This window comes from Astatotilapia calliptera, chromosome 22 (assembly GCF_900246225.1).
Source record: "Astatotilapia calliptera chromosome 22, fAstCal1.2, whole genome shotgun sequence".
Taxonomy (NCBI): Eukaryota; Metazoa; Chordata; class Actinopteri; order Cichliformes; family Cichlidae; genus Astatotilapia; species Astatotilapia calliptera.
In genome coordinates, this window is record NC_039322.1 from 16,658,414 (window position 1) to 16,672,072 (window position 13,659).

Genomic DNA, 13,659 nt, shown 5'->3' on the forward strand with positions numbered 1-13,659 from the left:
TAAACGTAGCTTTTTCTATGCATTTTAGTGTTTTGGCAACATGCAAACGGCTTGTTAGGTCACTGAAAATTGATCTTTTCTAAAACTCTTTCCAGGGTGGAGATTTTCAGAAATTCATTGTCTTTGTATGGAAGTGCATACAGAAAACAAAGATTTGTTATGCATTATAAGGCATATGCCTTTGTTTTCCTTTTAGACGTCAGACTATGTGAGCTTCTGATTAAGCAATATTTTATATAATCGGGGTTATATCGTCACTTGTTACTTTGACATGTTCTTGACAATGCTTGACATTGACATTGTAGCCACTGGCTACATCTCCCTATGTTGGCACATCCTGCCATTCAACCCTAGCTGTCAATCAGCATTGCTCTAAGCCTTACCGGTATGCAATCCTTTGTACTCATAGACAGAAGAAAACAAGAATGAATCTTACGGGTCATTACAATTAAGTTAGAACTCCCTCAAACCTGCATTCTATCTTAAGGCCAACAGATAACAAAAGCCGTGGCTCCAAAAAGACTTCCACTTTCATAGAAGTCTAAGGGAAAACAGCTTTCAGTTTTAACCTCTGTAAACACTTTGCTGATGGGTTTTTGGGCTCAGACACCTGTTTTAGGTCACACTGAATCAAAAAAATTAAGTCTATTTAGTACATCTTGGTCATACTTGAAGGATTACCTGTAAACTAAACACTCATTGTTTAGTTTACTTGTCAGTCACGTCTGTTTTTTGCAAATGGCTATGCAAAAGAAACGCTTACGTCAAGGCTTCAAAATGGAAGTTTAGACAGCAGAGGATGACATCATGGTAGCTACGTTCATCTTTTGTACCGTCTGTGTTTGCTCCAGACCATAAACATGCCTTTTAATGCTGTAAAAGGGATGTTGTAGCATGGCAGTCTACAGGGATGTACTCTCTTTTGGAGCTAACCTGAGGTGGCCTTTGCAGGAAGTGCACTCGGCACTTCCGCGTTGGCTTCATTTTTAAGCCCCAGAGGCTGTCGCTTGCTACACACAATCAAATTTCCTCTCAAACACACAGTCCCCCAACACACATCTCCAGATATTCATTACTTGACCTTCGACTAGCCTACTTTTCAGGGGCCCTGTTGTCATTCCTGGAGGAGCCCGGCTCTGATGTGTTAAGCAATCGTTTGGCAGCTTCCCAGCAGCTGAGACACTCCAGTTACCCTGTTGATACTTAATCTGACTCCTTTGCTCTCTCTCTCTCTCACACACTCACACACACACACACACACACACACACACACACACACACACACACACATGCAGGCAGGTATGCACATGAACACGCACACACGAACAACGCTTACGCAAGCCCCGGCCAGCCATGCCTAAGGTAGTCATAACACACAGAGGGTGGAGATATGCCAAGCTCTTATAGGTCAAATGATTCACAGGCAAACAAGGATTGGATATGAAAGCATGTAAGTATTTGACTTCAAATAGTGCTGTTGTTCACTGTTTGATGGGATGACCTCGAGTTCCCCTGGTTACTGCTGAAGCTGGAGAAAAAGAGAACGAGAGCAGCGCTTATGCTCCCCCTTGTGTGTTCCAGGAAAGAAACACTGACCCACTATTGACATTTGTGTGTTTGAGGAGTTAAATGTTACATTACACAAAGGTCAGAGAAGAGTAAACGGCTAGAGGCAGAGATGGAGAAAGTGGGAGAGGCAGTTTTCTTTTCCTCGGTTCCTTTCTCTTGCAAAAATGAAATTGAAAGCGCTGAGGGAAATCGCATTGTTCTCCCTCACGGTGATGAAGAGCGGCGCTGAGAGAATTCTTCCAGGAAAACCTCTGAGGCGTGCGTCAGAGCCGGGCAGGCGTTAGTATGGCTGTGTGTGCGAAAGACAAGTGGCAGTGATAAATAATAACATGCTGTGAGAATATGAAAAATGTGATCTTTATTCAACAACTCCACACATATTTCAAATATACATATTTACATATTTTATACAATGAATATAACTCTTGTGTGTAACCTATCCGGACTAAAAATAGCCTCTAGGTTGTGTCACAAATACATAATTCACAGTGCATTATGAAGATTGTGCACCCGTGTCAGTTTACATGTCACATGAAGGCGTGACTCACTCTACATGTATGAAACAGAAACAACATCGTTAACCTCTTAAATTAATTTCGCTGTGAAGGACAATTGCGATTGTCACGAGTCTCCTTCCATCTGGTCTTCTTGAGCAGATGAAAGAAAGAAAGAACCGCGAGATGCTCTATTAGCCTACTGCGTGACTAAAAAGAAAGAAAAATTAATGCGCAACACTTCTCTGATGTGCCAGATTTAGTACCATTGTCAATAAATTGTACCAGAGCAAAACAGCTGGCTATAATAGCTTGAATGTGGCTGAAACTCTCTATTTGCTTTTCACAAACGAACAGTGTATCTTAGAGCGTGGTACAAAATGTCACCAACTATGAAGACTAGTCTCCATGGATCCGTAGCTTTCAAAACAAGAAAAAAGGAAAGGGGGGAGATTAAAAATAAAAAATAAAAAGTACCACTAAAGAGGTGAAACAGTCTGAACAGATTCTTCCAGCCAAGGTCATCACCATTCTCTGCAGACACGCTCAAGTGTTGAGTCATCAACAGACAACCAACATCAAATATCTGACTGCGACTGATTCAGAGTCATTCAGTTTATGAAACACAGTGATACGGGCACAACACTCAGCACAGCTCGGCTTTTGTTAAAGCAAAACAGGTTCACATAATGTTCCGACAGAAATGAACAAAACAGGCTCGACTGCTCAGCTGGGAAAGTCTTCATTTTTCTGCAATGCGTCGGTTTCCAATTTAAGTGCATATTTGGCACATTTCATGAACAAATGCAGATTTTTTTTGATTGCATCGGTGCTTGTTTTCCCTTTTTTTTCTTTGATTGATTGAACCTGATGCCATCGGGTTCAGGAATTATTCAGTAATCTCTGATGCTGCTGATTCATGTGGCCAAGTGTTTAAAACCAGGGTTGCTCCCAGCATTTAGGTAGTTAAACCAGAAGCATTAGTGTTGGGTTTTAGCTGATGGCAATTGCACATATGCAGGATTTCAGACATGCTGGATGGACTGATGCTCATATTTGTGTTCGGATTCAACCTTTAGGCAAGATATTCAGCTTTGAGCTTGTGCCATAAATGTTAAACAGTCTTAACAGTTCTAAATGATAAAATGACCGAGATGTACTTTTCTCTGTTAGCCATTAACAAGGACTTGTGTCAGCATCGTGTGTGTGTGTCGAGCTCTTACCATTTTTCTGCCAGTCTTACACCAGTAACACCCTGCCTGTCTCAACCTTCTGTGCGTGGTGTGAAATTTGTAAATGCGCTCCATTCGCGGAGACAGTGCCAGATTGGCAGTGAGACACCTTTGTAGTGTCCCGCTGAGGATGACACATCAGTCCTCTGCTATCCATCTTTCTCACTTTATGTCACTGTCTGCTTCAAGACGTCAAGCTCGTGCTTGGCGGTCCTCGAGCTGATCGGTGAGTCAGCTGGTGAAGCCTGCAGTCTGGTTAGAGAGTGAGAGGAACAACATCCTGGTCTCCTCGCCTCCCGCTCGAGATTCAGCTAATGCTTTACGAAGTCTCATGAGTTCACGCTGAGAACAAACATCAATGACTTCTCTCCGACTGGTTATTAAATTCCCGTGACACGCTCGGAGAAGCCTGTGGAGATTTTTTTTTTTTTTTAAAATACACGATCTGGCTTATTTCTGTCATGGTTAATTCTTCTAGCACCAAATAATTTCCAAATCACACATACAGAAACACAATGAGTGATCATTGTGAACAATGCCCTTAGCGAGTAACATGTATACGACAACAAAATACAGTACAGTAAGATTTTGTAGAAAGCTTGAGGGTGTATGTACACACAACAGTACACAAATGGGTTTCTAAAAAGTGCCAATGTAAAAAAAACCCCAACAAAACAACAAAAACAAAACAACAATGAATCCCTCATAGTTTGTTTTGGTCCCTCAGTCAGACTCAAATCGAATCCGTCAGCAGAAGAGGTCGTCGTCCTCTTCCGCATCAAAGGATGGCACCGTTTGTTCGGCCGAGCTTACTTCCTGGTCACCCAGCGCCGCTTCCCGGGACGATGGCGGCACGTGGAACCACGGGTGAGCGAGCAGCTCAGTTGCTGTGAGTCTCTCAGAGGGTTCTTTCCTCAGCAGGCTCTGGAGCAGACACTTGGCCTTGGGAGACAAACCTTCAGGCAAACAGCACTGGCCTCTGCGAATTTTGGAAAAAAGTGTGGCCGGGTCCGGGTCGTGGAAGGGGTAGCGGCCGACCAGCATGGTGTACAGCATGACCCCGAGGCTCCACATGTCGGCCATCTTGCCGGAATAAGGCGTGGAACCGCTGAGGATCTCTGGGCTGACGTAGGCAGGGCAGCCGTGGGTGTCTGACATAGAGTCATCCTTGGGGTCCTCCAGGACGCGGCAGTCCTCAAGGCTTTCTAGTCTCACCTGCGTCCTGTAAAGCAAGTAAAACCAAAGGTCAAGATATCTGGAATGGACTTCAATAGCACAAAATGTCAATATATGTATGTTTGAGCCAAACCGCTATTGCACAAAAATAACCACAAGAGAGGGCTTTAATTTTACTGTAAAGCAGCATAAGTACAGTGTGTTTCCTTCCTCTAGCTTTAATCTGTGCAACAGACAGATGGACAGACAGTTTTACACACACACACACACAGAAGTGAACTTACTACGACCCAAGTGCGCCACTGTGATTCCCGTTTAAGAAGCAGAGCTGCCTAAGCAAATTTCCAATGACTTCCTGGCACTCACATGGTCATGTAAACACACATAAATACACTACACCAACACCCCCCTCCTCCTTCTTTACTCTCACACACACAATGCTATATTTAGCCAAGTTAATGACAGGACGTACATTTAGTCCTGCAGCAGAGCAACTAAGACTGTGAGAGCACATTTTTTTTTCAGGATGAGGTACTCACCACTGAAACGCTCTTGCGCAAAGATAGAACATTTGATGGGAAACTTTTGCCATTTCCATGGGCAAAAAAATATGTCATGCATTTTTCTACTTTTTTTTTCTTTTTACAGCAGCAGATACAGACTGTTTTTAGTTCTAATTTAATTTGTGTATAATGACTGGAGGGGATTTCATCAAGTGAAGCGCACATAAAGAGTTCTGTTGTATCTCAGTCTCGGGGGGTCGCCCCAGTGAGACACTTGAGATGTCAGATGGACTGACTGCAGACAAAGAAAAAGCCACGGAGACAGGATGAAAAGAGTGACAGCCAGAAGGACCAAGACGGAAAAGCAAATGATATTTAAACAGCGAGATAGTGGAGGAGATATGTCAGGAGAGGAGAAAGGAGATGGAGACAGAAAAGGAAACAGAACAGAGAGAGTTAGAGGGGTGGAGAGAATGACTCATCCTACTGTTGAGAGTACATATCTCCTCTCCTCCTCCTCCTCCTCTCTCGCTCTCTCTCTCTCTTTCTCGAGCCGAGGCTATCTGCACCTGGGTCCCACACTTGCGGCGCCAGCCATCCCATAATTACCCTCAAATGGCTGTTGCCACATCAGTGACGCACGGGAAGGCTGGCCTGACTGTGAAGCTCTGCATGCTTCAGAGTGCTAGTCACCTTTCCTAAACTGGCTCTCCCAACTGCACTGTGTATGTCTGTGTGTGTGTGCGAGTGTGTGTGCGAATGCAGCTAGCATTTGTCAAAATGTTGTGACTTTCTCTGTCGCTGGCTTGGCCGCTGCATTGTTGGCCAGGACATTGCATCACGGCTTGTGCGCTGGGGTTTGAAAGATGCCTGATTGTGAATTTTGGAGGAATGGATGACGGAATAAATGAGGTCATGCAGAATCGTAAGAGCTCAGTGAGCCTTAAGTTGTTGTCTGTCTGTGTTTGGACAAAAGAGCAAAAGAGGTGATCTCAGGGTGAACAAAGCTGATTTTCTGGAAATGAATACTGCCAAATTCCATTATGTCACAGAGCCGTTTAATGTTATCAGCAAAGCCTGCAGGTTAGTCACGACAGGATGCTTTTGAGTTTTTTTTTTTTTTTTGTAGTGGCGCTTTGAAATGTTACCACAAAAAGTGCACAGAGAAGTCTGCATGAGAAAAAAAAGATGCCGTCACAACACATCTTCACGGGTCGAGCAGGTCAGCCTACCAACATTAATGTTGCAGTGTCGTCGCTCCGTTGACGAAATACTGAACTGCCAGCAACAAGCCACTTGAACTTGCAATGGACCGCAGCTTTACAGCTCTGAATGCGCGAACATGCATGGACGGACACATGCACACGCACGAAGAAAAAAAGAAAAAAGCTGTGCAACACCCCCCTCCCTCCCCTCTTCCCCTCTGCCCATATACACAGTGACTCATCGCTCTGCAGCCATATAGCTATCAGAGGGACGCGACTAACTTCAACTTCTCTCACTGGCTGTCTGCTCTCATTCATCGACTGTAACCCAGCTAACCCAGAGGTCATGACTGAAGAATGTTACTGTTCAAAAGTCTCCATGAAAAAGGCCCTTTGGAGAGCCGGATTGGGGGGGGGGGGGGGGGGGGGGGGGGGAGGGGATCAGTGGACGCTTACAGAAAAGAGAGTGACGCAAGGGCAAAGAGGCGACAAACAGTTTTGCAAGCATGGATTTTGTGTATCTTCCTGAACTATATCTGGCACTGGGAGATGCAGGCATTTAGATGTGTGTGTGTGTGTGTAGGTGTGTGTGTGTGGGAGCAGGTTCAAAGCATACTACTTCATGGATGTAAGTGAATGAAATCTTGCTGGACACGCCATTTATCCTGCAGCATTGCTATGATGTAATTTATTAATAAATGATGAGTAATAAATGCATTCTAAGATATAGACCACAGAAGGTATGATTTTCTCATTCAGCAGCCTCGTCTCGCAGCTCTGCCAAACTACCACCCACTACATTCACACATGCTTGCCTGTGCACAAGCATGCAAAACAAACACACAACGCTGCATACAAAGAGACACATCGAGAGTGAAATAGGGAGACAGACAGAGAGGGCGAAAATCTGGGAAGCTAAGCAGTCTGCCTCCACAAGTACAGAACCTCCTACTCTATCTGTGCCCACATTGATATCTGCACACATGGCCTGTGTGTGTATCAGCTGCTGCTGTCTTCGCTCTGTGTTTTCACTGGCATGTGCCACTACACTAGATGTTTGAGAGCATTCAAATAAATCTGTATAGCTGAGATCAGTGTTAAGGACTGAGAGCAATTCGAGAATCGTGACAGGTGAATCCTCACCTTTTGTCATCAGTGAAGACAAACTTGCGTAATTTCAGGTCACCCAGCACAATGCCTGCCTGGTGGCAGTGGGCTACAGCCAGGGCCACCTGACGGAAGAGCCTGCAGGCATGTCCCTCGTCTAGTCGGCGACAGCTCTTTACCAAAGTGTGCATGTCCCCAAAGTCTTTATCCAGGAACACGTAGGCCTTGCGCTCACCGAGGATGATGTCCCTGATGCCGGCCACATTCTTGTGTGCTGGTAGAATACCATAGGCTCTGATCTTTTCCTGGTATACCCCCATATCAAAGACCTGGAAGAAAGATGGGAGGAAAAGGAGGGATGCAGGATGGAAATTAGAAAGATGGGTAAGGAGGAGAAGAGAGAGAGTGAGTGTGAGGAGGAGGAGGAGGACGAGGCAATAGGTCAGTGTGTTCTTAATGATCATCTAAGTAAACAACCATGAACATTTGGCAGCGACATAAAAAAGGCTTGGGATATGCTTTGATTCCAGCTCAATACATTGCTTTTGCAAGCGCGTGACAAATGAATCATCAAAGCGTGAAGCGATTAACTTTATTAATCAACAAAGCCAAACGCCTGCAGGTCTATCGTGCAAAATAAACAGGGATCTGGAACAGTGGAGGACCCTGTCCTTATCGGGAAAGATCCTTATCACGAGAGCCTTTTTGCCTCACATGTTTGCATTTTTGTGTGTCACAGCGTGGCGTACTGCGGTGACGTGTATGCAAATGAGCCCAGTTGACAGACACAGTGCGAAGCACCGGTGCCAAGGATTGGTGGGCTTCAGTATGATAGGCTGAATTTTCACAATACAAAACAGGCAACACAGGGTTTGGCTGCTCTTTCACGACGTGTAAAAATGAAAGGAGCCTTATCAGGTTCAGACATTTAAAAAAATAAAATAAAAAATATATACAATGAAGTAAGACTTTTATTATGGAAATCGTGACACATTTCGCGTGAGAATGACATCTGGTGAAAAAGTCAGCCAAATACGGATGACATGTCAGACAGGGTATTGGGCAATGGGATGTCTTGAAACATCCTTCATTCAAAGAAATTGCACAATGACTGGATTGCGCATACCTTACACAGTAGTTCAATGCCAGTATCGGTGTTCATCGCGCTGTGCATGCATTCCCGGTCCGCCAGAGGTAGAAGTAGATACGATCCTATGCTGGACGGTCCCTGGTGAGTCGGTGGGACAGAGGTTAAGCCGGGGCTGACCGGGGATCCGGGAGAGGTGCCGAGGAGTCCCTGCGTGTCCCCAGCCTCGGCGCTCAGCCGGGCGCATTTGGCCGGCGGCTGATCGTCTGAATCAAGCCGCTTGTGCGCGAGTCTCCCCGCGCGGATGCAAGGTGCCCGGCTGCTCCACTGCAAGTTCATCCTGATAGGCCGATTCACCATGAAAGCAAAAAAAAAAAAGAAAAAAAAGAAGCGAGGTCCGTTCCGTCTGCTTTTAGATGCTCCCTTTGACGGTTAAAAGAAGCTACAAACTGTGCTCTCCATTTCTCCGTAGAAGACTCAGCACTGGTGACACATAAAAGAAACTTCAGCGGATTTTGGTAATAATCCAAATCGACGTCCTTCTGTAGAGTGAGTGCTCGTGGCTTCTGAGGTCTGTGTACTTTTGGTGAGAGGAAAAAAAATCCGATCCCTCATAGCCCAGAGTCAGTGTTTGTTAGAGAGAGAGAAGAGAGAGAGAGGAGAAAAGAGAGAGGACACAGAGAGAAAGAGAGACCGCCTCACACTCAAAGAGTGGCTGAGAGTGAGTGAGCTCCAGTGATGTTGAGCTCTGAGCTCAAACACTCCGCCCGACCAGTCCAGCCTCCTGGTGACACAACCATTGAGCAATCCTGCTCAGCGCGGCTCTGATGACACTACCCACTGTATTAGCTTTCTCAGACGACTTCGTGAGCATATGCTTCAAACATTATTTATTTATTTTTCCTAACCAGTGTGTCATGAATCTTCAAATTCCCCCATAAGAGTTTTTTTTTTGCTGATACCAAAGGAACTTGAGGAGCTGATGAGAGGAGTGAAGAAATCATCTGTTACTTATCAGCTGCCTCATCAAGCATGCACATGTTTTAGGCAATAATTAACAATCCTTGAAGTACCTTGTCTGACTCAGTTGTTCCTTAGTGTTCGGCTCTTATTGCCCTTTATTGCCAGTTGTAACATTTTCTCCACAGACCTCTGCGTGGCACCGGAACTGTTTGCTCTCTAAACGCTGGGCTTCAGGTGTGAACCAGCCCATACAAAAAGCTTCAGTGTGCTAGCTTGAACTCTGGCTTTAACAACACCATGATATTTTCCCATGCTGGGTCTGTGGATATGACTCACCCCCGTAAAGCTGTAGTTTTGTTGGGCTATAAGAACTCACAGAAAAATATGCCAGCTTGGCTCTGTAAACAACATCATAGCAGCCAGGCTAAGGTGAAACCACTTGTACATCAAGCACCCCTACCAAAGGAGCCAAATGCTGTGCAATTCTTTATGAGAATTATGCAATGATAGGAATCAAGCGAACGATGGACCGTCAAAAATTCAAGGGTGAAGTGCAGGATATAGTTTGAAAAACATTCCTGTGATGAGCGCTGAGACGAGTCCTGTTGGGCAATTATAAATGTGCATGTTTGTGTGTGTTTGTCGGGGTGTGTGCACACGTGTGACCATGTGCGTGTTGCGCAAGAGTTTTCTTTTTCCACTGCTTTATGTTGAATGAGCACAGTGGCTGCAGCAGAGGCTCACTGAGCATTCACTGAAAACAGAGCAGCAGCTGGCCTGTGTGCGCGTGTGCACCGTCAAACCTCTTTAGTGCGGCCAATCCTGCCAATCAGAAGCAGGCCGTTCCCAGTCGTTTCTTTTCACATCTCTAACACGGTTCCTTCCACAACATGTCACACACTTAACCGGGTCACAGCGGTTGGGCACAGCTTGATTCAAAAAGGTCATGCAAACCTGTTTCTGCAGGCTGTCCAAACATGGATGAGCTGCAGATTCCATAGGAATGATGGCTGTTATTTTTAGGCCTTGCATTCTTTCTTTGCGCAGTGGTCGTCCTACGAAAAAGGTGACTCACTCAACTGATTGATGCATGCGTGTCTCTGTGAGCAAGTGTCTTTGTCATGCTGCTGAGCAGGCACGGGAACAGGTTTCCTCTCTCTCTGCCTTCCCTCTTTTTCTTTTTAAGAAGTCGAACAAACAGGATGAAACACTGTGGGAATGGGAGGCAGAGGTACTGAAGGTTTATTGTTATGTGACATCAAAGTGATTATGTGTGTTTGGAGTCTGTTTGTGCGTGACACGGTGTTTAGGAGGATACTGGAAAAGCTGACTTATTTGTGTTTGCTGTGATTAAAGAAAGCTTGTGTGCGCATGTAAGGTCACATTTTGTATCAGTGTAACTGAGAGTTCATGCTGGAATATCACATCACGCAAAGTCACATCAAGATATGTGGGCTGTGGACTACACAATATAGATTTTATTGCCGAATAGCAGGTTGTAGCAGTATATATAGCTGGTCAGCCAGTGTGTGCCTCATGGTGTGTGTGGGTATGTGCATGTATACAGTGCCTGAGTAGGAGTGTTACTGAGTAGCCAGTGAGCTAGAAGTGAAAACAGTATTCAGGGCATGATCTTCCTTGTTATAATTAGCTGAGTCACTCACCACTGGCAGCAATAAAGAGAGACTGGGAATTGATCTGCTCTGAGAATAGTTCAAGTCTGATCTGGCTGACATCCAGGCATCACTGTGGGTTACTTTTCATTCATGCTCATTTTTACCAACGTACACAGACACATGCAATTAACAGAGCTGCAGATGTGAGACAGTAACTCAAGTTAGATGTATAGTCACCAGAATCAGCTCAGCCTGCTTTAGGCTACCTCTTTCTGTTGATACTTTAGATGCTTTATAATAATTAAAAAACTGTTAAATCTTCCACATGTTATCAGTTTCTGTGTTAAACATGATGAGTAAACAGTGAGAATGCTTCTTTCATGTGTGTTTTTTTTAAGTTTAGTTTAGTTTTGTAATATGTTAAAAAAAGATTAAAGATTTGTTTTTATTTAGAACTGTTTTTTCTTTCTTTTTTTGACCCAAAAAAGAGTTACACACTGCACTTTACTCGCATCTATAGCCAAATTAGAATCACCAGTTGACCTAACATGTATTTCTCTGGACTGTGTGAGGAAACCAGAATACCCGGGGGTAACCTACACTAACACAAGGACAGCATGCAAACTCCACACAGAAAGGCCCTGCAGCCAGGATCTGAATGAAGAACCTCTGCGCTATGTGTTACCCACTGTACCAGTGAATGCTAGCGTCTATCCGGTTGTTCAGTCTGACATCACTAGCCGTGTCTGGGTCTAAACTCCGCTGCAGGTCCATATATCAAACGATCACTGTGGCATTACTGAGAGTTGAAAAACTGTCTAAAGTCTTTCATCTTTAATAAAATGATCAGCGTTCTGCTCTACCAGGTGTAACAATTGAGTTTAACACCCAGGCATCCATGAAAACGGAATTTATGACATTTAACGGAGTTAGAAGTTAGCAGGGAGTTAGCTCGCTAGCTTCTATCTAAATACAATATAGCATGTCCTGACTGCGGGGTTTTGGAAACAAATTCAAACGTACAGCTCTGTTATCACTTCCAGCATAAATGAAGACAGAAAACTAAACAGCAGTGACGTTTGTAGGGTTACTGAAGTTGGGCTAGCTGGTATATAATGATGTGCTACGTGACCGCTAGCGACATAGCTATGCTAGCATAATATAAACAAGCTAACTTTTTTTCCACTCGATAAAAGTTAACGTGAGTGTTCTCAGTGGTCAGAAACAAATGTAATCGCATGGCAGGATGCTGTAAAAGGACCAAACTTCAGCCAGGAGAACAACTGAGATAATCCATCCACAATACGAGGTTAGTCATTCATATACTGCTGCATGGGCTGGGCTGTAGTTAAATCCTAAGGTTTTAAAAACTGAGCTTAAATAAATGATTAGTGGTAATAAAAGCTGAGGGAGGTCAACAGGGATCACTGACTGTTTTAGGAGCTTTTTGAGATCAAATAGAAGAAAATACATAACATTAAACATGTTAACAACACAAAAGCCATATTAAACGCAGACTACTTTAGACCCGGAAGTAGGATTCGTCGCGTCATCACTGAACAACCGGATTGACATAACCTGACTTCATGCAATTGATGGAGAAACATCTGTTTGCTATCTTGATGGTAACACCACAGAAATTGTCCCATTATCGCACGTTTGTTGAGTTCAGTTAAGTAATTTCGCATTAATCTTTTTTATTCGGTTTTTTCGGAGACAGATGTGAGCATGTTTGGCCATGTCTCACAAGCAAACACATACTTGGTTAGCCAGGTGCACCCGTAGAGTCCATTCATGCATTGCAGAGAAACAAACAAACTTCGACAGAACATTCACCGAAGCACTGTTACTAAACTTGACACAAAACTATTCACATCCTTTTCAGTTAATTGCATGAAAACTGCTCCAAAAGCATCCCGACAGTGAAAAAATGGGAGCTCCAGATCAGTCAAGCTAGCAGGCTAGCAAACAGCTAGTGACTGGATAAGCACCCACTTAAAAGGCGATACACCGCTTTTTGCAAAGCTTTACGATTGAAAAATATTTTGAATCTTCTATGCATATTTATCTAATGTAAAGCCCCAAACCTTTTTTCCCAGCATGTTTATTTCAACTGTAAAGTTTGACATTTTGAGACACGAACTGACCCAAATGTGAAACTTTCACTTTTAATTTCGATTTTTTTTTTCATCTGTTGTTGGTAGTATGCATTTATTTGCTAACATTGTTAAAATTATTATCCTTGTTAAGTATTAGTCAAATGATTTTAGTGACTGCACCTCAAATCTTAAACTCCTCCCCCCAAAAACTCTTCTGCAGCAAAGGAAAGCTGATCTGTATTTCTCTGACAAAGTAACAGCTTCACAAACTTCATGATATCAGTTAAGTATAATTACAGCTGAACTTGGATCCTATTCTTGTAAATCTGGAAGAAGCAGAAGGAAGTAGGGACATTATATGAGTCTTTTCATAAGCCCATCATTTCCACTGTTGGTATCATGCAGCCTGTTTTCTTTTATGACATTTGCAAAGTAGAATTTGTTTTCTCCAAATGTCTGGTTGTCTGCCATTACCATTGTTTCTCTGGCCAGCTGACAGTTTGCTATGAATGCTGAATTAGAGTGTGGGAGATAGAAGTGGGCCAATGGATTTTAAACTACATGCTTATAATGAAAAATTATTGCCTTTCTATTCTGTCAAGATAAAA

The 13,659-nt window shown here is 43.8% G+C and overlaps 1 protein-coding gene across 1 annotated transcript; it reads right to left on the reverse strand.

The window, feature by feature from the left end:
- Nucleotides 1-1,904: 1,904 nt before the first annotated feature.
- On the reverse strand, nt 1,905-9,215 carry trib1 (tribbles pseudokinase 1). The gene is made up of 3 exons (XM_026156452.1): nt 8,413-9,215; nt 7,323-7,615; nt 1,905-4,517 (listed from the first exon to the last, which is right to left on the reverse strand). The coding sequence occupies exons 1-3, from the start codon at nt 8,731-8,733 to the stop codon at nt 4,043-4,045; spliced, it is 1,089 nt and encodes a 362-aa protein (XP_026012237.1). The 5' UTR covers nt 8,734-9,215; the 3' UTR covers nt 1,905-4,042.
- Between the last annotated feature and the right edge of the window lie 4,444 nt (nt 9,216-13,659).

Bases quoted from the DNA above. Each gene is read 5' to 3' on its own strand.
- trib1 (XM_026156452.1), bottom strand. From the start codon at position 8,733: ATGGTGAATCGGCCTATCAGGATGAACTTGCAGTGGAGCAGCCGGGCA. The intron at 7,616-8,412 runs GTATGCGCAATC...TCTTTCTTCCAG, and splicing joins GCATTGAACTACTGTGTAAG to GTCTTTGATATGGGGGTATA. The intron at 4,518-7,322 runs GTGAGGATTCAC...CTTGCTTTACAG, and splicing joins GTCTTCACTGATGACAAAAG to GACGCAGGTGAGACTAGAAA.